Here is a 27550-nt window from a genome sequence, read left to right as displayed (position 1 = left end):
GCTAGCAACAGACAGACTAAATGTGCGTTTATGTTCAGTTCAACTTCTAACTGAACTCAGAACTCACCAGACTCCATTTCTTCCTGTTATTTCTCCCTAGTTTCTGCCCTTTTTCTTCTCATCTCTGTATGTTTATGAAACAGATCCAAAAAACTGCAGGACACATACAAATGTTTTTTCTCCAGTTTAAACATTTTTAACTTGCTTAACATTTTAAAGCCAATTTGTGGCGCCCTGGACAAATTCAAGTCCACTCGTGTCTTAAGAGTGACTTTGTATGCTTTTGCATCGCACAAAAAATGTGCTATGCGTTCTGTCTGAACAAAGTTTGTCTTTATTCCATTTTCAATCTAATAGACAAGCCTTAAGGCCCAAATGCACTGAAAGTGTCTGACACACACATTTACACACACCAAAAGTCTAACCCTAACCCTAACACTGAAAGCCGCTACTCTGACCTTGTTTCAATTTTGGAATGTCAGAAGAAAAACCAGTGACCAGTGAAGTTGTTTTTTCTGCAGACAAAAAGAGAGAGCTAGCATGGGTGACCTGGGAGCATGAGTGAGTGAGAGAGGACAGGGAGAGGCTGTAGAGAGAATGAGAGAAATAACTTTATATTCTGAATGTTTCATGGTGTATATATTACACAACACAAACTCACCACATGACTTACTGTGGAAATCGATCCTTGTTTTATTTTCCTACTCTGCATTTTTGCTTTTCATTCATTCATTACATCCAACTTAGGCAAATACAACGAACAACAGGACAAATCTGTATTGGATCTATAGTGTTGGCATTTCAAATCTGATACCTGCAATGCCTGAAGAAACCTCATCAGCTGAAGTTACAAAACTTAAACCTTTGAATACTCCCCTTATTCTACTTATTAACAGTCCATCGACATGTGGAGTATGTTGTCATTTTGATGGTACGTCTCAGTACACTGCTTCAAATTTTGGAAAAACTCTGACAGTACAGGGATAGGGACTCTGAGAAAACTGGCTAGACTGCCACTCGTGCCTTTATTACAGTATATCAGTATGTGACAGAAAGCAGGCAGTTCCTGCATGAGAGAAGATTTTTCAGTTTCAAAAGTAAATATTTTTACATTGTTGACATCAGTCATGAGAGTGAGTGGGATGAAGTAGAGTTACTGCTGCTGACGCACAGCTGGGGCTGTTGAGGAGAGACCACAGATGCTGGGTCAGCCTTTCTTCCTTACACTGTATGGGATTGCAGCATTCCCCACACACAAGGTCTGAGGGCAGTTGGAGGGGTGGCTACAAGAGAAAGATATATCCTGCCTCTTTTGTACAATTCTTTGTGAACAAAGCGAGGGCAGTCAACTCCACTTGGCTTCATCCCACTCTCCATGTGGGCAGCCTGATGGGTCCATATCAGAATTTTTTGTGCCATTCAGCCAGAAGCTAAGAGGAGGAGAGAGTTTTAGGTCAACCGGCTGACCACTGCCTTTGTGGAGCTCAGACAGAGAACAAGCAGAGGTAGGATAATTGGAATCAGATCGTATATGGACAGGGTGAAATGTTTTATGTAAAAACATAAGTTATACTCTAATAAGCAAAGTGATGGGTTCAATAGCTAGTGACACTCAGCTGGAGCTGGAAGAAGTCTTACAAGCTGGTATGAAGCTTTGCCCACAATGACACACACCGCAGGGACCTTGAGGGCACAAAAAAAGCCTGACCAGTGGTCTCATTTCAGCACTGTCTACTTGTCCTCAGCAATGTCCACCCTATTTAGAGAAGTACTAACATCAAAAGAGGAGGTGAATTGAGGACCTACCCCGCAACTCCCACCTTAGTAAGTTGATCTATATTAGGGGTCTTCCACGTTTTCCAGGCCAAGGACCCCCAAACTGATGGAGAGATGGAGTGGGGACCCCCTACTTGTATATATTGTATAAAATTGTGTTTTATATTAAACTGGTCCTATACTGCCAAGTATAAATGTACCTCGTTATTGTGCATTCAATACTAAGATATTCAAATAATACCAGATATCCCAACCTGCAAAAAGTCATTTCGATCCGGGGTGGGGGGGGTGGGGGGTTACGATCGGCGCTGGTCCGGGTGGGGTGGGGGTGCGATAGGTCTAATAAGCGGCAACACAGAGCTATAAGGACGCTTTACTCTCACACGTGCTGTATTTATAGTCACAAACAAACACACGCGCGAGCATGTGCGCGCAGTCACTCTCTGCTTCACGCTCTTGCTCGCTCCAGATTGCCGCGAGATTGGATCTCATTTGCGGCCGTCAGGGAGCCGCTATCAATATGCGAGAGACTCACGAAACTTCCGCTATTAACCGGTGCCCAGCTTGAAAGAGCTTCTGTCTGTCGCTGAATGTGTGCATTGCTGTCTGAAAGACATCTTCTGCCTCCATTTATCTGTTCACTACAGTGTGTTGGATTCATGTTAATGTGTATTTAAAGAAATTTCAATTTGTGGAAAAAATTGCGAGGGGGAATATAAAAAAAATGTCTAATCAATCAAAACTTTCGTGACCCCCCTGCACTACCTCCGCAACACAAAGTCAAGTGGTTGTATCATGTAGCACAATAAGCTAGGGCCATGGCATCTGCCATACAAGGAACCTCTCTCCTGAGAGTGAACAAACTGAAACAAATTACGGTAGCCTTGCCTTTGGGGTGAAGGGACATGTCACCCAGTACAACGGTGTGGTTCACTGATGTGTTTTTAATAGTTATAACAGACACCAACGGAGGTCAAAAGAGGAATACAAAACACTAGGCTATGGATACATGTACAGTATTTGGAAGTAAGACCAATTTATTGTTGGTTTGACTCTATATATGAGATATGTTGACAATAGGAGAAAATATAGAAAATTGCGAGCCAAATCATGTAAGGCCAGAAGCAGTTAATACAGCACTCCTCCACTGATCTTTTATATTTGAAGGCTTACAAGGGACGGAGCAGTTGAAACACTTCTGGTATGCTTGGGTGGCTGTCCAATAATCTGGGTGTCAAATAACTCCAGGGCTAATTAACACCAGTGACACTGCCACCAAAGTGGCAAAGGGTGGCCACTGCCACACTGAAATAATGTCTTGCCACTTCAATCACCACTGCAGTTATCTATACCAATTTGTTTCAGCTTTTTTTGTAATGTAATGTTTGCATTGATTGTTAAATCATATCCACGAATAGTCAACGAGTTCAGCCACACCCACACATCAAATGCCATGCTTCTCACTTAAGCACACAGATGGATATTTCTCAATAATATATTTGCTATCAGGTGATGTTGCATCTGTATGTGAAAAAATAACTTTTTTAAGTAAAGCACCAAACAACAGCACTGCTTTTAGGAGGCAGAAAGAGAAGAGCAAAATGTGAAGCTAAGGAAAGAGCAATCAGCAGCAGGTGATCTGAGAAAGGCTCTGAGGAGCTGGGCACAGGTGAGTTGCTGGTTACTTCGCTCCCCTGTCGTCACCCCACAGCTGTTGTTTTGGAGAGCACTGGAAATTTTTTTGTGCAGCTGTCACCTCACCTTGTGCAGGGCCTGCAGACAGCACATTCTGTTAGTTCCACAATCCCAGCCGAAGCATGCTTCAGGCCAACAACTTCTAACAAATGCAGTCAGTGGGGGTCCAAGGTGTGGTTCTTGACATGCTGGCCTTTGTTAAACTTTTGAAGAAGCTAGAAGAAGTCCTGTAAGGTAGGCTTATCTTGATTAGCTGAGCATGTACATGCAAATATTCTGTCTGAATGCAAGCAAATGAGGGGTTTAAACCAAGATACCTTGTTAGAAGCCAAAGCCTCCTCAGAATCCTGAGACATGTTATAAAAATATGCAGAACATCTAAACTGCATTTCTGATCTTACTGTGTCCATAGCAGGGACAGCTAATAATAAAAAAACAACAATAAGAAAATAAATAAAAGAGAGAATATATAAGAGAAAATAAACAGGTGAAAATAACTTGCATTTTTGCTTGCAGACTATGGAATATGGGTAAAGAGGGGTACAACATGGCCAGAACTGAACCATGTACATTTAGTTAGTTAAGACACATACCAAAAAACTTTTGTATGCTGTATGTTGTATATTGCTTTTTGTTAGATAAAGGCTATTCAGGGACATACATAATACATTTTAACACATACCTAACTCCAAGATTGTGTTTTAATATTGTGGCGTCACATTTCAGTGAGACTAAGAATACCATAAACCCAAAAAAACCCTCTGTATTACCGACTTGCTGTGGATCTGTGCAATATAAGCAACAATTAGGCCGAAGCTTCCATGATCACAAACAGCAATGCCATTAAATTGCTCCATAAAGAGTGGCTTATATGTTAAATATGGGTTAATACAACTAGCATCTGCTATACAAGAAGCATTACGCTGAATTAATCAAACTAATCTTTAAATATCAAGAGCCAAAGGCAGCTCATACACCACAAACAAGCGTTACACAACAACACCTTGGAATGTGTTTGAATTGTTCAGAGCCAAAATGATTAAAGGACGCATACTTTATACAGACAGCGTTCTTTTATATTTGATGAAAAGCACACGGCCCACATATAGCACACCTCAATACAGCGTCTCACAATATGTCTTTTTATCTCTATATCAGCTCAACTCGTTACTACATATACATTTCTTTATGAATACTGTGTTTACTATAGCCTGTCCTTTGCAAGCAATTGAAACCTGATGATGATTACCTTGTGCACAGAAAGAATCCTTTCCCAAACTAATCCTACGCACAAGCCCATTATTCAGTATAGCCTACATTCTACTTTATTCTCCTTCAGCCAGTAAAAAAAAAAAAATCAACAGTTACACATAATACAGCTATATAATGTTTTCAAGGAAAAACCCACTGTTATCCATAACTGTACCAACAACCTCAAACACTCCTTGGTGCATTCCCAGCTCAACCCTCCCACACACAAGCAGAGCGCTATGAATAAGCTTCCCACAGTATGCCCGCTCTGTAGATGCTGTTCTATCTACCCTCTCTGCAAAAATATTACAGTCTTACAACTCACCAAATACTGATGCTGCCAATTCTTCAATGACTTGTGTTTTGCTTTGCATTATTGTTGATAAATGTTAATGATTACATTATTCTGTTTTTTGCTTTTGTTTGTTTTTTAGGTTATTGTTTTGGGGGGTTTGGGGGGGGCTTTTTTTACCTAAAAAATAACTAAAAACTACTGAGAGCAGTAAAAACATATGGTTAAAACAACAGTTTTCTTTTAGCCTCACAATTTCTGAATTATTTTAATGTGACCCACAATATACTGTATGTCACAACCCATGTCTGATTTCTAGGGCCCTCCTACCTTAACACCATGGATACTACCTGAGGAAGAAAAATATGTTGCATGTGATACTGTAGCTTTGATGTATTATGGAAACCAATCGTATTCTGTTATCGCTACATCTGTGTCTAAATGTTTTACAAAGCAGTTAAATGTTCATCCTTTGCAGTGAAGTGTTTCCCAGCTTTTTAAAATAATAACCTTTTGGAGGTCTGTATCTCCCTCCACTCCACTGTAGTACATATGTGAAAAAGAACAAGCTTGGCATGCTGGTTCATAGGCCAACAACGTTTATTAGAATCCCCTCTAGCCTAAACAACAGCATTGAATGTTCCTAGATAAGCTTAAGGCAATGTAGCAAAGACATTTCACCTAATTTCTGTTGAAGATAAGACTAAATATTCTACAGCCGCAAATTTAAATAATACATCCTCACACATTATTCATACTCCAGTAGTGGTCAGGCCACAACTCTCATGTAAACACGCTAAAATTAAGAATCTAGATGACTTTTGCATGGCTTGAATCAGTTTATGAATAATCAAACAGACAAGAAACATCAGTTTCTTGCAAGTCTCCTGTCTTATCTGAAGATTTCAAAAGTAAATAAACAAATTAAAACTGGGCACAACCAAAAAAGAACGATTAAGAAAATGATAAAATAAATAACTTCATATTCATGATTAAAAGAGCTCTGTCTACGGCTAGTTTTAAAACTCCTTCATAGATCAGGATTTCATAGTGACTGACTATTACTCAACCATTCTTACTATAGTATTATTGTATTGTTGAATTGGCTGTGTGCTATGCAATCCTACTCCCTAAAGGTGAAAACATACTGCAAGTGTTGTTTCTTTATATTACTAGACTCTGACTGACCTTTCATAAAGTAAACACATTCATTGCTCATTACAAAAAATACTGTTATATTGTAGCACTGTAAAACCTTAGATGGCTGCATGAAAGAAAGTTTCTTTGCATCATATTCAATATTTTAGATTATTCTGGATTGTGTTACTGATTACGTTTTCAAGCAAACAGCTAAACAGCTCCACTATTGAAAATTCAGTATCTGTTTTGTTTATTACTTTCGTCACTGTGAAAGAGTGGAGCATGCACAAAAATGGGTTTCTTTTTTGAAACTCTTTATCAAATTCACTGAAATTAAAGGTAACACTTTTGTGACCTCACAGTCATTTGTGTCATTTCCCTTCTAACATAAGTATCAAAAGCCCATATGTCCCAATCAAATATGCTGTTGTCCAGATAAGAACATTTTGTTTCATGTAGGTGGGTGACAAGAGAAGAAGGTGAGAGACAGATAAAGTCAAGAGAGACAGAGCAATCAGGAGCAAGAAAGGAGTTCAGACTGAAAATGAAGGAATAATTTGTAACCTCATTTTTAGGTTGCCAGGCGACGGTTGTCCATCGTAAACTGACACAATATCAAAGTCTTCCTCCAGTGCCAGCGTGACGAAGGTTAGCTGGATTCTGTTTCGCTCCCCTGTTATTATCAGCCATGTACAGTTGGCATAGTTGGGGTAGCCGTGGGGGAAACCAGGCGACTCGATGGTACCATTCAGGCCTTGGACGACACCACCACAAGATTCAGCTGGAAGAGAGACACAAGATTAAATCAGACTGGAATATTAGCATTTTAAACTTGCATCTCGCATTTAATCATATCACTTACACATAAGATCACGCCTTTCATTTCTGCCTTTTATATTTGAGATTTCACAGAGACAAACTTTGTAACTTAAGCTGTGATATTTGTCAAGTTAATCACATTTTTATTTTTATTTTGTCCTCCAAAACCTTCATAATGAATGCAGTGGATTGTGTATTTGATATGAGGACATCTTAAATAATCATTAAAACATGTACTATGTTGCCAAGCCAAGTATTGCCAGAGTAACAAACCCTTTTTTCCTCTTATGCGATTCCAACATAAGGCAACACACATGACATGATATTATAGCATATACCATGTGCTGCTTTCATCCAAAGTGCCTGAACAAAATACATATCATATATTTTTAGATTCCATGGCTCTAACCCTTTAATCTGACAACGTTTTTTCTCCAATCTACTGATCTTAGACCAGAAAAAACCTCCCATGACATGTGCCCTCACACACACTTAAGCATGTACAGAACACTGTATGACGTTGTTGTAACACCATATACCGTGTGATTGCATTACTCATTCGTAATTAAACATTAAACACTCAAATGTTCAAACATGCAGAGCTGAGACCTTAAACAACCCTCATATTGTCCCATCAAACTAAACCAACAAACTTAGTCCTTATCCTCTACATTTACTACATGGACCCACACACCAATGCCGTACTAGAAAGTACATTTTTAACACATCTGCAAAATGCTGTAAATAATGCTGTACAGATGATGTTATTCTTCAGTGTATCACACAGTATGTGGTACAGCTTGATTTTACAACTCCTTGAATTTCATAGTTTCATGGTCAATGTCTGATTCATTTATTTAACATTTTGCAAAAAGGGTGATGCAAGCTGGTACAAATTAGATGAAAAAAGTGAAAAACACTGAAAAATAAACATTTTCTGTCCGTTGAAGAATTGTTGAAAATAGAAGACTTTTTTAACATGTATGTATTAACCCAAATATATTGAGTGCAAAATTATACAGAACATTTAGGAAGGAAATTAGATGAAGGGACTTGTAACATAAAGTGTTACCCAAAAAGTTAACAATATGTATCTTTCAAGATCTGCATGTAGGTTGAGGTGTGATTATCCTTTGGGAACTAAAACCACAAGCTGGAAGTTACAAAAAGTTCATGGTTATGTAAGATAAATGTGTTATGTATTATGAGGTGGGATATGATCTAGTCTAGAGAGTTACTGGTTTTATATCCATCCGCCACCACTAATTTACACTCTGCTATTTGAACACTACTCCCACTGAGTGTCAGTCACTGTGCACATATGAACAGATTTTGCAAGAGACATCCGAGTGTGCACGTGTAATACACAGAACTAACTCCAGTGTATATGTCTGGCTAAGGTTTGAAGAATTCATGAACAGCTAAGTGTGAAGTTTAGTCAGAGAAAAAAGGCAATAAATTAGTAATAAAGGAGCTCTTAAAGCTACCAAAAGCTTTGACTGCAGCTGACAAAAACAAACCAGTTAACCAAAGTCAACCAGAAATGAATAATTATGACTTAAATGTGCAACAATCACATGAGACAAGACAACGCAAAAGCATACCAAATTTGAAGGAAGCTCGTAAAAGCTAACTATGCTTAAAATTGATGAAAACTGAATTATGTAAAACTACAAACAAACGAATGTCATGGAGGAAAACAGCATGCCGCTTTGACTTTAAACAGTATGTTCAGCTGCATCAGTGGCACACGAGTGCAGTACGAACACGTATAAAAGTTGAAACAACGAGAAAAAACTACAAGACAATCGAGGTTTAAAGATCTGCACTGTGACACACTTTGTCTCAACACTCTGTCTCCATCCCCCTCCTCTTTCCTCATTTACAAACTCTACTTGCACACCTCTCTCCACTCCTCCATCTTTCATCTTCTGCTACTCTCTAGTTGAGAAACACTTTATACAGTTACTTCTGACGGTACTAGAATATACAGCGCACGTAGCACAGAGTGTGTGTGTGTGTTCGTGTGTGTGTGTGTGTGTGTGTGTGTGTGTGTGTGTGTGTTTGCGTGTGTGTGTGTGTGGCCAACATGAAAGCCAGCAGTAATTGTTTCTCAGATAGCGATGGCTATTGATTTATTAACCTTATATTGTTGGGAACACGCTCGCTCTTTCAAACACACACACAGAGAATTGTGTTGTACACTCAAGAGACATATACTACTGTAGGTCACAATCCAGTCAACCAAATGCTAACAAAATATGTGTCTGTTTGTGTGTGTATTTTTGTCTTTTCACACCAAAATTAGATCAAAACTTGCTCATTGTGCACATAACAGATGTTGTTTGTCTGAAGTAACAAAAAACACAGAAACACATAAATACCTATACACAGGCCCAAATGGACAAGCTGGCATCAGCAGAGACGCACACGTTAGTGTGCTCACATGCAAACTTCAAACCATCTGGAGTGTCCAGATTAATTTCACGTTGTTATCCGCTGTCTTTCCAACCCAGTTCACCTCTCCCTCTCAGCTATCTCTGTGTCTGTCTCTCATTCTGTCTCCAGTTGTCTCTTTCTGTCTATGGTCTCTTCCGCTGCCAGATCCCCCTCTGCCCCCTTTTAGCAGATGGGATAAGTAGGATTCAGAGCATATTTGCATCACACCGGATGCCATATTGTAGCACCATACTTGGGGCATTTCAGTCAAAAGTAAAAAATTCAGTAAAAAGCCTCTGTTTATTGAGTATTGAGCTCTTTACCCCTGCTGGTCTTTCATGCTTATAATTTTCTTTAGTGTTACCTCACTGCTAAAGAGACTGTCCAGTAACTAAAAACCATATGGTGAACAGCTAAGTATGTCCAAGTGAGCAAGACAATGAAACACTATTATTGCTTACTCATTGTAAATCACACAAAAGAGAACAAGACTAAGAATCTATAGCCATGCTTGTGGCTCTACAGACATAGCAAAGCTTTGTTCTGAATGCCAATGTCAGCATGTTTACCAGCTTATAATGGCAATACTAAGATGCCACAATATTTAACATGCTCAGTGCAATTTATCCAGACATGGGACAGGAATGTCTGGACCAAATATCACGGCTATCCATCCGATAGTTGTCAAGAAATTTTACTCAAGACCACAAATGTCAACCTCGTGGTTCCACAAGAGGAAAAGTCCCAAAAGTCCATAGGTTTCATCCTCTGGGGAACACGAATGTCTGTACAAAATGTCACTTAAATCAATGAGTTGTTTGTTGAGACATTTCAATTTGGACTGACTGATGAACCACCACTGCCATCTCTAAAGCCATGTTGCTACAGTGACTAAAAAAGTTATGATAACCTTTGATTCAAGGAAAAGAAATGTCTTGGAGACGCTAGTAGTGGAGTGGCATCTTGCACTAAAACAGACTGTCACATACAAAAACGTGCTGTCTTGGTAAAAACAGCTACTGTTTATTCTTTTTATTATCAGAACTCAACAACTAATTTGATAGGAAAAGGTTAGACAGACATGTTTAAATCTGTGTAATTTGTGTCTGCAGGTCTGTCTCGTTGTCATGGTAACAGATTAGAAAAACTGTAGATATTCACAAAACCTCGGCAGCAGTAATTATTCACTTTCACCACGCTTTCCTCTTCGTGTCTCCTTCTTCAACCAATATGTCCTTGTTCTAACTTTTGTCCTGTTTTTCAAAGATATAACAAGAATATCTTATTCTGTGTGATTTCTTTTTTTACTTTATTCACTTGCTACGGTGAAAGGTGCTGAATGACCCATCAACATTTAACTGTGTGCAAGAAAAGGAGAAATAAAAAGAAAGAATTGGAGTAAATTGTCCTGTGAGTTTGTATTAGTATTACATGAAATTACATTAAATAATAACGTTCTGTCGTAGGCACGTGTGCTGTGCCCTCTTAGATGCAGTTATATGACTGCTAACACACACACACATACACACACACACACACACACACACACACACACACACAATTCAGTTCGGTTTCAGTTTTTATTAAAAAGCAGGATTAAATTCAGTTCCTTGTTTGATTTATATCCCACAGGCTTTGAGGCCTTTTCTTTGTTATTTATGGACACTTTAAAATATCGTACATTAAAGTCAGCACACTGATACTGTTGGGAGACATGTCCGCGGTTAAATGGCTACCAGACATTTTTTTTCGTATCTGCTGTATCAGGCATTCCCAAGAGCTGCGTACCTTACGTTGGCAATCAAACCTACAATCTGTTTTTTTTTTCTTGTCCCTCATACAATAGAGAGATGTTAGATCTCTGTAATGCAGAAAACTGAATTATTTTTCAATCATTTTCCCCAAGCATTCCAAACAAAGTCTCCATTGCTCAGTAATGGATTGGGTCAGCGCACAAATCTACATAACAAGACTGTTCAATTTAAGGCATTGAGGAGTAGCAGAGAGGTGGAGCGCTCTAGTAGAACCTGACCACAAGGTCCCTGGCTCATAAATCAAGAGCTGGCCTCCTCTTTCCACGGCATGCTGGGCTACAAATCAAATGCATCTTTCTAAGTTACACTGTGTAGAACTATTGACTGCAGTGATTCAATAACAGCTATAAAAAAGTGGAGGAGAGGAGTCTGTTGTCTCTACCCCACCTCTTCTCATGCAACACCCTCTCCCTCTCTTTCATTATCTCTGTCAGAATCATTGTGTCTCTCCCATATTATGTTTGTCTCTGTCTCTGTGTCTTGCCATCTTCCCCCTCGATCTCTCTCTCTCGAAACCTGCTGTCCATCCTTGCTCTCTTCATTATGTCGGTATTATCCCCATTCGTGTACCTCCATCCACGCATCTCTTCCTTTCTGCAGCTCCGTTCCTCACCCTATCGCTTTCTCTAGCTCTCACCCCTCCCTTGCCTCTCTCTACCTCTGTCGTACTCTCATCCATTCATCCCCCTGGCATTCTCTCCATCCCTCTTTCACCACAATTATCTCTATTAGTATCATCACATCTCTCTCTAAGTGTCATTACGTCTCTTCCTGGCTTTCTCGCTATTATTATCGCTATGTCATATTGTCTCTCTCCTGGTGTCATTATATCTATCTCTCTGTGTTTCCTCTCTTATCCTGCTAGAGTGTTAGGTTGTTTTTATTCCACCCACTCACCTCCTATATTTATCACACAAAGAACAAATACCACAACCTCTCTCTGTCTGTCTTTCTCTCTGTCGCCATTTCTGGCGCTCCCTGTCAACCCACTGTCAAACAGTTTAAGTAAATGGGATTGCAGTTAGATTTGAGCATTTAGGCCATTTAACTGGTGCTCAGTGGGGATAAAAGCAAGTCTCTGGAAAATTATATGAAAGTCGATCTGTGGAGTTAACTATGCTGAAAACAGTTTTGAATATGATTTTAACATTTTTTTACTGGTATAAACTTTTCATTGATATGTCACGTCTTTTCCTCAGACTTGTTCCTGAAAGACTGGAAATAGCACTTCGGTCAATGCAAAAATAGTCTTATTTGCAAAAGAAGGTATTTAAAAAAACAAGAGAGATATATTTTTAATTCTGATTAAGATATCAGCCTCAATTTCACCTCTGTATATTTATTTTTTCACTTTGATGCTGTGCAAACTTCTCTGGTCAAGAACCACAGTGTGAAAATCATTAAAGAGCAAACTAGCAATCTGTAAAGGGGGTGTATAATACTGTTTGTAATTTTCCGTGATGTAATATATCTTTGCTAATCATGGTCAAAGTCCCATAGAAATGTTCCCTGCAAGTCCTGACCTGAACGCTTCATTTATAACATTTTTCCATGTGTTGTTGGCATTGTCCACTACCATATTTCAGATAGAATCAAAGAACAAGAAAAAGTAGTGAAGTCCTACTGCTATATGTGGTTTCATGGTTTTCAGCCTCTGGGGACAAACCAATCAGAATAGAGTGGGCTCATCTGTGGGGGGCCTTAAAAATACAGGCACTAAACCGGCCTGTGTGAGTTATAGGCTGAACTGAGGGGCTGCATGAAGGGCCAGTTTAAAATATAGGTGTTTGGAATTTTAAATCCTGCAAAGACATTCCAGTAGAGCCCTCGGATATAAATATAGATCTGACAATGTGTATATTATGTCCCCTGTGAAAAAAAATAAAAAACAATATTGATTATGCTACCACACCTCTCGTTACACTTCAGTGACAAGTTAATCAAAGAGCCTATTTGTCTACATTATAAATAAACTTGTCTGGTGTAAGCTGAAATGACTCACCACAATCTGTTTCATCTATAGTGAAGGTCATCAGCTAAACAAATGCTGAGATAAGTGATGGGACATGCCCAGTTACCGGTCACCATTACAACCATGGATTAGAGCAGAGACATGTATCATACTCTTTGTACATGCACATCGCACACACACACACACACACACAGAATCAAGGCTATGTCCAGAGTAAATCCCAAACATTGTCAGTAAGGAATAGAGGTTGCTGTGTGAATATAGCACAGATAGGTAGGATGGATGTATGTGTATGTGTGTAAGTGAGAAAGAAACATGATCAAAGCTTGCAGCAGCCCAAAAAAAGGACAAAGTGAGAGGCAGGGAGGTGTGCAAGAGAGAATTGCATGTGATTGCATGTTTACTTGTATTTGCATGTGCGCATGTGTGTGTATCATAAGACATTATCTTCATTTTTCATCATTCTCGCTTTGAAAAACAAACAGATTGACTTTCTGGGGGAAGCTGCCAGTCTGCATCTGTAATCAATCATCCTTCAACCTACAATTCAATGGCTTTATGTTTTCAATAGAAAATAATGGAGATGATTCAGGGGACTCTAATCAAAATGAAAGCGCTGAAACTAAATACTCAAAACTATAATTTGTGAGTTTATCCTTGGCCTAACTGCTCTCCTTGCTGTGCCCTGTGATAACTGTGGCACCACACATACATATCTTTCAAAAGTTTTACGAATCATGACTGATGTATTTTTCAGTGCACATATTGTCTCTGCGGACACAGTTGCTCATAGGCACCGGCTTAAATTCTGTCATTCCATTATTTGTATTTGCTCCGCTAGCCTCAGCAGAGCAGACCATGCTTGTTTGTTTGGGGGTTTGGGAGCTGCTGTCAGTCCAGTGATGCCAGAGCACTGGGGGCAGTTTTATGAAGTGATGGCAAATGCAGTGTAGAGCACCTCGCCATGACCGCTCATTACCGAAAGTGTTGCCAGAGTCAAGACACACAAGAGCTGTGTCGATCGGCCATTTTAGGGTCAGATGGTTGAAATGACATGACTGACTGCCTCTTTTTCAACACCTTCTGTTTTCAAGGAATCCCTAAGCCCTAAGACTTTAACCTTTACATACTGCTTGGGTCAAATTTGACCTTTTATTTTACATTTGAGAGTTGCATAAACAGCCTAAACACCATTCTTTAGCTTGAAATATTATGACAAAATTATACAAAAATGGAAATATTTCTATGTTTTTATTTTTGTGCAGCTGATACACATTCTTGTACATCGAGGGTGTTCCAGGTTAAATTTCACCCGTATTCAAAAGTCACCATAAAAAAATGTTATAATGTTGTCTTCAATAACATTAATTATAATCATTTTGGCAGTTATGTTCTCCTATTTTGTGTAACATAATACCATAATATAGTATGTGAATGTTTTTTCTCTACAAAAAAAATAGTTAAAACCTTTGTCTCTGCTCTCTGAAAGCTTAATTAAGGATGAATCACTCATTTATTAATGGTGAGAAATTTACTAATGAAAAATATATTATTGGTTCAGAAGTTTGGTATAGAGACTAATTATGAGTGAATACTGTCAATGGGTCAGAATATGAACCGCATTTAATGGCTTCCAGTGGGGCATCTCAATGGTATGAATATATATGAGTGCTAGATACTAGACAGTGCCAAATTCCCATACCGAGAATTACAATTTCCTCTTGAGTTCTCATGTTGGCTTTAACCCTTTGATACTTATCTTTGGAGATCTTTAGGACCTCTTGTTATATTGTTTTATTTTATGTCCTGCAATCCAGAAGCTTTATCACAGAACTGTCAGTGAAGTAGTCCTTATCTGCTATTTCTTGAACTGCTAGTACCTTGATTTTTATTTATTTAATCCACTAACCATGTCACCTTTAAAAGTCCCATGAAAAAATGTCAGTCATGTCAGATGCACTGTAAACAGTGATTTATTATCACCTTTTAAAAATCAGCCGAATAACATGAAACTAATACCAGGAAGGTAATCGTATCATTTCGATTCAGGTCATTTGGAGTCATGTTCCTGGCCCTCTGATCAATCTAAGTCCAATACTCTCTTTAGGTCTGTTGGTTTCCGTTAACTCCTGAGGGAGATTTCTGGCTCTTAAGCTGTCTGACTGTTTGCAGTTTGGTGCTGAGCAGGATGCACACAGTGGGATTATGAAAGCTTTTATGCTGAAAACATCTGCTGCTGTGGTCAAATATGACGCTATAAGAGAGTGCAGCAATAAAGCTGGACAACTAAACATTGGTTAGAAACTCACTATAAGTCAGGTGATAATTCTCTGTAGCTACAAGATACATCTCACATTACACACTGATGCATTGTTATTAACAATGATTAATTATTAATTATTGATTATAGCTGCTTTAAGCAATACAGGTTAATGCCATCAACACAACAAGTTCCCAAGCAAAGGAAACTTAATATGCCCTTTAAGAGTTTGAGTTTCCTGCATTCTAAACTGTCAAACTCTCATGGCCCCAGTTTACCTTGATGCTGTGTAGCGGTGCTCCCAAGTCAATGAAGGAGAAACACACAGAAATACAAAGGACAATCTTACTAGAAAAGATGTGACAATAAAATCACTGATGCCCCACTAGCTTGCAGTGTTATTACTGGAAAAAGAGGCAATGTGCTCAATATTTAACTCCCCCTTGGGATAAACTAAAAGAGAATAAGCCTGTGAATTCCTTTGTATTCTTGAAAAGTCGACCTGTAAATGTGATAGAGAGCACAGAGTAGAAACACACACACACACACACACACACACACACACACACACACACACACACACACACACTTCAGCAGAAAACACACATTAGGATCTTCAGCGGTCAAGGCTAGGTGGAAATATCAAATCCGTAAACTCAGCAATCTGCTGAACGTGCGTTAGTGCGCAGCAAAGCAAAGTGGGTGCTGAGAGCAAACAACAGTAAGCAATCCTGTCTATATGTTCTAATATAAACTATAGCTACTGGTCAGGACTGGGTCACTTCATCATTGCTGACAAAAATACAAAACACACCCCCACAGCACATTTTTCCTTTTAATCATTTTCCTCCATTTACAGTTTGCTGGCTTTCTTTCTCTCCTGTCTTCACTTTCTCTAATCTTCTCTCCTCCTCAATAAAGATATTTCTCCCTGACGGTGGAAATCAATTGCTTGTTTCATCTGACAATAATGCTGTTTTTACTGCAAACGAAAAACAAATCGAAGCTGTCCTGTGGCCCAATTCCTATGACAGTTAGCAGCGGTTACTTTTGTTTGTCTTCACTCTAAATAAAAACATCACCATTACTGTTCTTTTTTCCTTCTCTTTAATCCCCCACAGTAAACATCTTTATATCTCTAGTCTAAAGACAACTCAAGATTTTTGTTTGTGATTGTGAGCAAGTTGTGCGGTTTCATATCAATGTGCATTTTGTTATGCTTTGCTTTCTTTTAGTAATCTGGCACCAACAGATGGAAATAGACCTCTCTTTGTGTTGGCAGGTCATTTCAAACTGAGGCTGGCACATTTTAAAGGGACCTGTTACTCTTTCAGACATACATACTGTCATACACATTATTGGATGTTCACATTTTGTCAAATAGTGAGGTAAATGCATGTAAAAGTAATCCCTTTGGACAAATGTACTGGCTTCAGACTGCTCTGAATGCTCGGTTTCCAACTTTTCTCCTACTTTCAGCCCGAGCCAATGTCAATTTGCGACAGATTACTTTATATGGTCATCTGCTCCACTAACATTATTGTGTTTTTCCATTGATTTGGAGGTTTTCACACTGACTTGAGTTAAGCTGGCACAATGTTTCTGCTGTTTCTATTTCTAACTGATCCTCTGAACAAATAGCTCAGAATTTCTTCATATCTTGTTGTTTTGACTGGGTTTTAGTGCCACTAACAAATCTCTGCTAATTTAACAGGGAACTCATTTCATTTCCTGTAAATTCTTCACAATATAAGTCTCACATTATTTAGTCTTAGAAGCAGTAAATCAGGACATTTTGGGTTTACATCAGTGGTAACTTAACATGACTCTGATGGTTCCACTCTTGGCAGGCTTCCAAAAATGTGGCCAATCAGAACAGAGTGCGGGTGACATGAGCAAAGACTTTCTGTTAAGACACAGAGGCTGAACTGAGGAGCTGCATAAAGGGCAAGTAAGTAAGGGCAGTGTAAGATACATTTTTTAAACTATGAATCATGCAAAGCTATTCAAATGGAGACCCGAATTAAAATATAGAGCTGAAAATGACATAATAGGTCCCTTTTAAGAACTCTAAATTGAAAAGTGAGAAAGTGAAAACAAGTAAAATACATATCATTATTACCTATGAACAGTCAACCATACTTATTCAAACCATAAAATTGCTGTGAAATTTCATGCAAATTACAGTCAATTTTCTTTTGATTCCAATTAATATCTAGTAACAGTCTTTGATTTTTCTGTAGCTCTCTCCGCCCTTCTTTCTTTTCTTAATTTCTTTTGTTAACCATGGTTTAATTTTTATTCACTTTAGCATGGATAACAATGATCATGAATTTTTTTAAGTGAATTTAATCAGGCTTTAAGTCATGGTTATGTTTTCTGTATTTTATTTTACTTTTACTTTATTTTAATTTACTTTATTTTAAACATTTCATCTATCGTTATTGAAGTTATTGAAGAATGACAAGCTTTTAAAATGAACACTGGCGAAAAAGGTTGCGTGAAGGTTTTCTGCACACAAAGACTCACATTTTCGATTTCAGCTTTATTTCACCTTTACTGCCAATGAGTCATGGTCCAGTTGACAGGGGACATGACGAATATGAAATAATGCATCAGCCCTCCTCCCGAAGAGTATAATAAAGTAAAAAACAAAAGGAAAAACAAATGTAATTTAATTCAGTTCATTGGCTTATTTGTATGAAGACCTTACAGTTATTTAATGGTTTGAATGATTTTACTGATGAAGTAATGGAATGCTGTTTTCTCAAGTGAGCACTGGACAAAACAGAATCATAACTGAGCCTTTCTGTACAGTTTGAATGACTTTGTCTTTGTTTTCTGCTTGTTGTCCTGTGAAGACCACAATCTATCTCTAAAACTCATACTATATGTGTATTATAAACACACTGTGACCACATCACAAGATGTATTAAGATGCAATATGAATCTGCCCAAGGACCATAACATTTTTCTTTAAATTGATGAGCTACACTCAGGATGTTTTATGATACATACTTTTGTAGAAATGATGCCTCTAAGCCTGGGCTGTTATCATCCTTAACCATGGTATGTAGTTTTTAGACTGATGGCCACAGAGAGCCTAAAGTAATTCAGTTGTAAATAATTCAGCCTCCTTTCTCCAGTGAAATTAATTGGCTTCTGTAAATTCTGTTATTTACCTAATTAGTTACACCTGCAACGGCTCAGTAGTCTACAGTGCTAACCAGGCTTTCACTGAAGGTAAGGAGAAAAGGGAAGTATATCCTTATAAATTCACTGTCAGTACTTCTCTTAAAGGTATTCCTTCCTGTTTTTCTGTGCCTGTCTCTTGAGTTTATTGGTTCCTGTGGATTTTTGTGTCCCTTGTGTATGTGAGAGAGGAAGACAAGAGATGAGGGAGATAGAGAGAGACAGACAGAGAGAGAGATGCTGCTGGGTGATTTTTGTAATGAATGTGTGTGTGTCACAGTGCACAGTTGAGATGCATCAAATCATTACACACACGTTCGCATGGAACAGCTGCTATCCAGTGGTTGTGAATCCAAAAAAGCGTGATCGCCAGCCAACTGGCCACTGCTGTAATGGACACACAGCCATGGCTCTCTAGAGAAACAATGTGTGTGTGCGTGAATTTTTTGTATGTATATATAATATGTACAGAGAGAGAGAGAGAGAGAGAGAGAGAGAGAGAGAGAGAGAGAGAGAGAGAGAGAGAGAGAGAACTCATCTATATACCTACCCTTGGGGCCCTAATACTCTATATGCTGCAATATGCTTTGTTATTCATCTGTAGGGACATTGATGTTTCACATGAGCCAGCAGGTTGAGTGTGTGCGTAAGTGAAAGTAAGACACACAGAGAAGACATAAGATTGCAAGGATGTGGAAAAAGAGGAGGTAGGGTTAAAATTGCAAGCAGAAAAACAAACAACAGAGAGGAAAGGAAAGTCTTGTCATTGTCACATATGGGACAGAGACAGACAGAGACAAACAGAGAAGCAGAGGTGAGCAGGAGGTCAGCGGTGCGGACCGTAAGAGCTACCAGTGGGAAATACTGTAGATGTAGCAACAGAGAGAGATAAGGAGGAGAAAGAAAGGTACAAAGGAGAGCTAGTAAGCAAATGCATTCATGAAAGGATGGCAGTCAGAATAGAGGGAAAAGTAAGTCTGCGTCATCCCAGCAGAGGCTTTGGGGTTAGTTCATCTTTTTTTGCTTATTCGTGTAGGAGCAAAATGTTTTATGTTTTAACAGCTGTAAAGTTGAGGAAAAGAATGAGCTAAAGAAAAGTAAGAGGCAAAGCTCAGTTCCAAAATGAACACACTTTTAAAAATGAAGGTTACAAAATAATCTGCACGCTGCATCATAATGTTGAAGAACATTTTCTTTCTTCGGTTGTAAAAATAATTGCTTTTACCTTGTAGCTTTTCTTTCTAAAAAGGTTAAGAGGTGTCTTTTTTCATTTGAAAGACAATCTCACTATCTGGCCTTTTATATCACTTATTGCAATGAACACAGTAATTAGATAACATAACCTGTGAAGATAAGCAAAGAATAGCACATTGATATTAGATCATTTTGCAACATTAAATTCCTTTTCATGTCCATTCCCAAAGGATTTGCATTCCTACTTTCTACATACAGTATATTCACATGGTACCTATAGTTGTGGTTGATATGGTCAGAATTAGGCAACTAAAACACTGTGATCACATTTAATAAACAGGTGAATGTTACTCTCAGGTCAGCAACAAGACAACAACTCTGATCTCATGCCTGAAAGTCTCGCTACACACACATACACAACCCTGAATTACAAACCCTTACTTTCCAACCCACCACACTAATGGCACACCAAAAGTTGGCATTTGATGGAATTGTTTTGATGTGGATTCATCTAATATGCATCTATACATCTAATATACTTCTTAGATCTAAGCACACGCCACAGAAAAAGCATAACAATCTTGAAAAGCACAAATGTGTTCAATTAGTGCCCATAAGCTTTGTGCTTCTAAGAGATAAGTCATGATTGTACTGTGAAATATTCAAAACAGTAGCTTTGGGAGGGTTAGAAAATATCGCTGGAGAAGTAAGATGTTTGCAAATGGTGTCTGTGATTGCAATAATAAATATATTTTGCTTTAAAGTGTCAAAAATATGTAAAATTCCTTATCATAGCCCCATGTGGAGTAGAGTATTGGTGAAATGCATGTGTCACATAGATATCACTAGACATAATGTCATGCCAGAGCAGATTACTCGCAGCAAACTTGCACTGGTGCAGTGGTCAATTTGCCTGCTGTGAGTGTATAATTTCCTGCCGGCATGAGTCCAATAATGTTGTTGCTCGCAATGACATTACTACACCAACTGTACAGAGGAAGATGGGTCAGTCGTGTCCTGGTATCAAAAATTGAAGTCATAGATCTGTATGCTCAGACCTCATTTTATTTCAGAAAATGTATTGTTTTTATGCATTTGAGCATGTTGCCATGGCATACACATCTCTGAAAATACTGAGACCACACATCAAAGATGTGATTACAGCAACAAGTCACAAACAGGGATGATTCTTACCAGTATATGTATTCAACAATTGCTTGTATTATGTATGAAGGGCTTTCCCTCTCAGTTGATGAAATTCTGTGGCTATCCAAAGACAGAAAAACAGGTATGTGTGCTCCATCTGCAGTCTATAATTTGAAGGATAGTACACATTTTCAAAGCAGCCTGCACTCCTCATTCTTAAATGAATACATTTTGTTATACTTGCGCCAAAACTGATACACACTTGTTGCATATTTGGAATAGTGAGTATTTCCTGCACCTCCTGATAAAGGCATCAGTTTCCTCTTGGGAGAGTTTCTGGACTCTTTTCTCCATTACAAAATGCCAGTGTGTGGTGGAAGCACATCGCTGTTAAATGGGATGAGAGGAGCTGATGTGATTGTTCATGATTGATACCGATAATTTATTCCTTCTAATCCAGCCTCTTTTACATTAGTGCTGCAGGTGCACCGCCGGTACAGCCTCTGGTCATGAACATTACCAAAAATCTGTCAGTCATGGCCAAGTGCATTGGTGCAATGAATTTGACTCACAAAAATAGGGTCCTCTGAGGAAGTAGAAAGGGAGGTTGAAAGGAAGAGGAGAGGGAGTGTGAAACGCAATGAAAGTGGAACATGGAGAGAGAAGATGGAGAAGCTGTTGTCTCGTTTCAAAGAGAGAGGGGGGGGAAAGGGAAGAAAGAGAGAGAACACAAAGAGTGAAACCCCCTTTTCCATCTCACAAGAAGAAATGAAAACTTGTGTCGTTACCAGGGAGGGTGCTTTTATTCTAGTGTTTCTATAGCAACAGTTTCTATGTGCCCATTTTACCGACCTGCAGAGTTATTATTATGCAACGTGTGAAAAAAACCAAAACACAAATGCCAAAAACAATATGATTATTAGTAATCATGCAGAGACAGGCGTCATTTTTAAATTCACCACCACATATACAGAACAAGCTTACACACACACACACACACACACACACACACACACACACACACACACACACACACAGACACACACAGGCTTGCTGTGCAGTCACACACATTGGTGCATGGGACAAGTTTAAGATGAGATGGCATGGTCCCTTTATGAGATTCCTCATCCTGAACCTGATATATATTCCACTAAATGTGGTCATTGTGGCCCTATGTTCTCTAATTTCCACACTTTCCAGCTGCATTACAGAGATTCAAGGGATTCATATAGAGATGGTTATTGCAAGCCTCCTACATCTTTCCAAATAAACATGATTTACATGAATAACCTCAAAAGTTTGTTTCTAGGCCTGAATGAAAGTAAACACAGAAACTAGCCATCTGTAGCAGCCATTATGGAGAACAGTTTAGGGAACTACTGTACATCAGGGACTGCTTGCCGGCTAAACAAACCAACATGCATATTTATCCACACACACCAGTTTGTTTACATGTATGAAGTTGACTTACACCACAGTTCGACTGTAAGAAACTGATTTTAATTTATGAATTTATTGTATGCTCCATCTACTACGGGCAGAAAATAGCAACTTGTTAAAACCCGGTGCAATGCATCTCTCCTTCTTTTAAACAAGGTTAATGTTTTATTGCACATTGTCCTTGTTTAACTAAAATTAAAATTACAAATTACAAAATTAAATAATCTAAATGCAATGAAAGAGTATCCTGTGGACTATTATGAGGACAATTGTGAGCATTTGACTTTGACTGTACAACCGTATTTATTTGAATCGAAGTAAACAGAGACGAGATAAGACAAATGGAAGAAGAAACAGGGTCACCTCAGAGAAACTGATGGTGTACCTGCAGTCACTGCTCACCACTTGATGAGTGAAGAAAAAAACTTTTTCTCTAGAGTCAGACCTGTTGCTGCCAGACTCAAAAAATCTACAGTTGTCCATTCCTGAGAGCCATCAGCTGTGTAACTACAACATACGCATAAGCACTTCTCAACACTGTTTCACCTCCACAGAATCAACTGAAAGAAAAGAGTGAGGCAGACTTGACCAAACATTCAGCCACACACAGTTAGAAAAATATGATTACAAAATGTAACTGTGTGACAACCTGGAAACTTGCAGGCACAAACCATTTTATTACTCCAGCAGGAACAGTCACTGTGCAATCCACAGCCCCAGATGTAAACAAACCGACGTGCACATTTCCCGGGATATAGATCTCTATGCAGCTCACCATAATAGCTGACTCAGACTTAGAAACAAACTTTTGAAGTCATTCGTGTAAAAATCATGTTTATTTGGAAAGCTGTAGGAGGTTGAGCAGCTTGCCACAATGATCATCGATGAAAGCCACAATAGCTGCATGTACAGGAAACACATCAGACTAAAATGATAGGAAATCGGGTTTGTGTTTGCATGTGTTTAATTCACTCATTACTTTCCATTTCAGTCACTTGTGTCTATATGTTTCCTGATCTCTATCTGCATGAGTATAGTTGTGCGTTTGTCTGCTTGTGTGCATGTGTGTAGCTATATATCCTGTATGATTGTGGCACATTATCATTTTCAGGAAGACAGATTGAGACAGAGAGGCATTACCGAGAACCTAGGACATCCATCTTCTACAGTCTGTGTGCATAGGTGTGTGTGTGTGTGTGTGTGTGTGTGTGTGTGTGTGTGTGTGTGTGTGTGTGTGTGTGCTTGTAAGTGTGTGTGCTTGTAAGTGTGTGTGCAAAGGCCCACAGCTCTTTAACAAACTACGTCATATTCATGCATGATTTAGCGAGGGGTTTTAAACATACACACACGCGTGCAGGATCATTAAACTCAGCGGATGCTGTCTTTTGCCTTCAGCACTTCCCATGACAACAGAATCCCATCAACACTCTCACCTAACCTTTTGTTGCTGCAGTAATCACCGATTAACAATCTGTTAGAAAGACAAGAAAAAGGCGAGCAAGGGAGACGGAAAGAGAGTGATGGGGTGAGGCAGTGATAAATAAGTAAATAAATGCAGCATATGATTGGAGGAAGGGAGTGAAGACACATACACATACACCACAGGTCAAATGCTTTGCACCTACTCAGCATAAATCGTTCTACATGACAGCGTATTGTAATTAGCCTATTATAGGAACTGTAATCATATTACCATGAATGGGCACCTACTCAGATTAAACAGAATACATTTAAGAGCTGCTACAAGGTTCAAGGGATTGATACACACACCCTGTGGCTTTGACATTATGGTACGTTTGAATCAACCTGAATCAAACTATTGCAAATTGTCTAAAGCAAACCACAATTTTGCAGCAGCCACGTTCAAGTTCAGACAGTGACAACATCAAAAAACAAGAATCAAGTAAACCCAAAGGCAGCCTGCTTCAGCCTTCCTGTGATTGTGGTCTCAGAGGGGTCTTACTCCTGAGGAGCATGACATCCTGTCACCACCGCCTTAGCATTATGCATGAACCCCTCTCATCCTATCTTTCATTTACATACACACACACACAGACAGACAAACTCTCTGCTGGTACAGTTGGAGGTTATTTCCCTGAGTTGAGTTTTTCAGGCTAAGTGACAGTAACTTTATCTGACCACTAGAAGAGCAGCAGAGCCCCTATCTAAGGCCAAATTCAGACATACAAATGAAAACCTGCACACCAAACTTTACCAAAAAGGCAAACAAAATGATGCCTGAGCTATCAACTTTAAGTTTATATTTCACTTCATGTCACTTTGTCAACATCATTTTGCAGTTAACAGAGTTTGGGTTGTTTGTTTGTTCCTATCATTGTGTTTATTTATTCAAACAAAATAAAACTAAATTTAAACTTACATACAGTAATAATGGTCAGGTCATACTTAATATGACATTTGACCCCACTAACATACAAAAAGACACGCACTGCACATACAGTACACAACTTCAATGGATTTTCTCTTTATGGCCAAAAGATCACAGTTACGTTAAATTAAACACTACATATGTGTCTCATATTTGGTTTTAGTAGGCAAGTACTTAAAAGAAAAAAACAGAGCTAGCTTTAAGCATGACTTTAATTATCAGCAGATGCTAACATTTCTGGCATGATCATAAATTATAATTTAAAATAATGTAATTTTTTCTCTGTTACCACTGGAGAAATGTGTACTGAAAGATACATAAATTAATACTACTTCCAACAAATGAAATGAAAAAGTAATAAAAAAGACAGATTTTTATAATAATTATTTTTTTGGTGGTTTTATAAGCAGTTCTCTGCAGCATAGGGTTAAGAGCAGCTTTCTGGAAACAAAACCCAGCTGACTGACTGCTGGATATATTTATGACTAATTTGTCAGCTAACAACAAACAACATGTAGATTTCAGAACTGTTGAAAGTGTGAATATTTATTTCACTCTTGATGCTTTTTTACCTCTTTCACCCTGCCTCCAGCCTTTGAGTTATATGCTAGACAAACACATCCCACACCTACAGTATAGTTGTATCTCTGTACTGGTGGTGAAATTGATATTGATCTTGTCTCACGGCAGGTTTGACCGCAAACAAGCATTTCCAAAAATGTCTGAGTGTGCCTTCCTAGAGACCTCTGAGCTTTGTTCAAGGTCATGCTGGCAACAGTCTGCACTGCAGGGTGAGACCTGCAACACTTCAGTTACTGGCTCTGCTTATCGTGCCCTCTCATCTGTGATGGCTGATTGCTTGTTACATCAACACAACCTCCTTAACCACATATAACCTTCTGTGTTTAAGAATACGTGTGCGTGTATTTAACTGTATAGGATGTGAGCGCATGCAGGAGAAACATACAGAGTGAGAACAGAACAGAATTACAAAGAGGACTATACATACTTACCAATGATTATATTCATGGTGATATAAATTCGTTGTATTTTTTAACAATTATTCATAGTGTGAGGGGAAGAGGGAGAGAGATGAGCAAAAGCAGGGGAATAAAGGGAGAGTAAAATGAATCCACAGAAGAAAGATTGGTACTTAAAGAAATGAAAAACTGACCATAGATGAGTAATGAAATGAGTGGATTCTCTTTAATGAGGGAAAGGACAGAGAGGGATGGATGCTCCAAGAGAAAGTGAAGAGAGAGCTTTGAGAGCGCCACTTCACCCAAATTATTCTTGTGACATTAGTATCCACAAGAACTGAACTTGAAAAAGCCTGTTGTGAGATAAAAATAGGTTTGAAAATGCAACAGAAGAAAGAAAAAAAATCAATGTAATACTCTTAAAAAATCAAAGGTAATAAAATGTTGGGTCAAATATTGCCAGCGAGTCATACCTTAATGATTGCTAATCATAAGCAACACTACATAAGTTCTTTCATGGACCAAATTTTCTGTAACCCCCCGCCCCCATGAAAATGGAAAAAAAATGGCCTTTTTAAAGTTTTAGAGGCCTTGAATTTTATCTGGTAATTGATTCAGGGGATTTAACTTCTATGTATAATTGATTCCAATATTTAATTTTCCTCAGGGAAATTAATTCAAATTTTTTACAACGGTCAAATGAAAGAAACCCTATCTTACCCAATCCGATTGTAAAAAGAGTAACAGTTTTAATATAGCTGTACTGTGGGCAAAGTGTTGTAATAACACTGCTGTGGATATTCTCACTGTGAAATAACATATCAAAATCTGAATTTCTCAGTGTTTTCTTACTGTTTTTTGGGGTCCCTCTTAACTGTTACTCCAGCTCTTACAAGAAGACCCCAGTCAAGCTTTTTTATTTGGTTTGACTAAAAATATAAATAGACTAGAGTTCAATACATAAAGGTGTGCAGGTTTATAAGATTATAAAAGTTAATCTGAACCAAAATAAGTAGGATTCCAATACAGCATCTACAGTGCTACAACACAAATAGTGTTATTGTGTTAAAATGTCTGGAAAAATAACTATTTTCATTTCATAATCTTGACTTTATGATTGGTAGGACCTGACAAACTGTAGAGAGAGGAATGTGTCAAAGAGTCAGTTTTACAAAACATTAAAAAAAAAAAAGCGCATCTACTAGATATTCTTCACAGGTTCATACATCTTAACATTTCTCTGGACTCCAGTATATAGAAAGTGAAAAGTAGCCTCAAGCTGTGTTTTTGTTGAGTTCAGATTTCAGTACAGACTGTAACTGTTTTACTAGCTCAGGTGTTGTAGTTATTGTTGCAGGTCAACCTGTGCTTGGTTTAGCATACCGCTCCGATGATCTATCATCCCAAAGGGGATAGAAGGCTGAAGCCTCACCAGTAGAGGCCTGATAGAAAAAGTATCAAGAAAAAATTGCTTCAGTTACAGTGTTCATTTTTCCTGGGCAAAGTAAATAGAATTTATTTTTATCTCAATATCATTGAACAATTATTAAACAACACAACTTTTTTCACCTAACTAAAAACTAAAAACTGTTAACTAGTGTTTATGCAGGTCTAATCATCTGGTACTAAGACATAGTACACAAAAGTAGTTAATTTATTATCAAATAACAGCATATTAAAGTCCTTGCTATTATGTTAAAGGGAACATATGTTTTTAAAAACATTTAAAAGTAATTATTCCTTTATTAAAG

General features: G+C 38.3%; 1 protein-coding gene across 1 annotated transcript in view; it reads right to left on the bottom strand.

The window, feature by feature from the left end:
- The window catches only part of LOC128357768 (CUB and sushi domain-containing protein 1-like), a gene marked incomplete at its 5' end in the record, with an annotated part of 321638 nt that extends 314696 nt beyond the window's left edge, over window positions 1–6942 (bottom strand). Inside the window, one exon of the mRNA XM_053318176.1 lies at window positions 6719–6942. Coding sequence (XP_053174151.1) covers window positions 6719–6942 — 224 coding nt within the window. The remainder of the gene's footprint in view (window positions 1–6718) is intronic.
- Window positions 6943–27550: the final 20608 nt, after the last annotated feature.

This window comes from Scomber japonicus, chromosome 1 (assembly GCF_027409825.1).
Source record: "Scomber japonicus isolate fScoJap1 chromosome 1, fScoJap1.pri, whole genome shotgun sequence".
NCBI lineage: Eukaryota > Metazoa > Chordata > Actinopteri > Scombriformes > Scombridae > Scomber > Scomber japonicus.
This window is presented reverse-complemented; position numbering and strand designations above follow the sequence as displayed.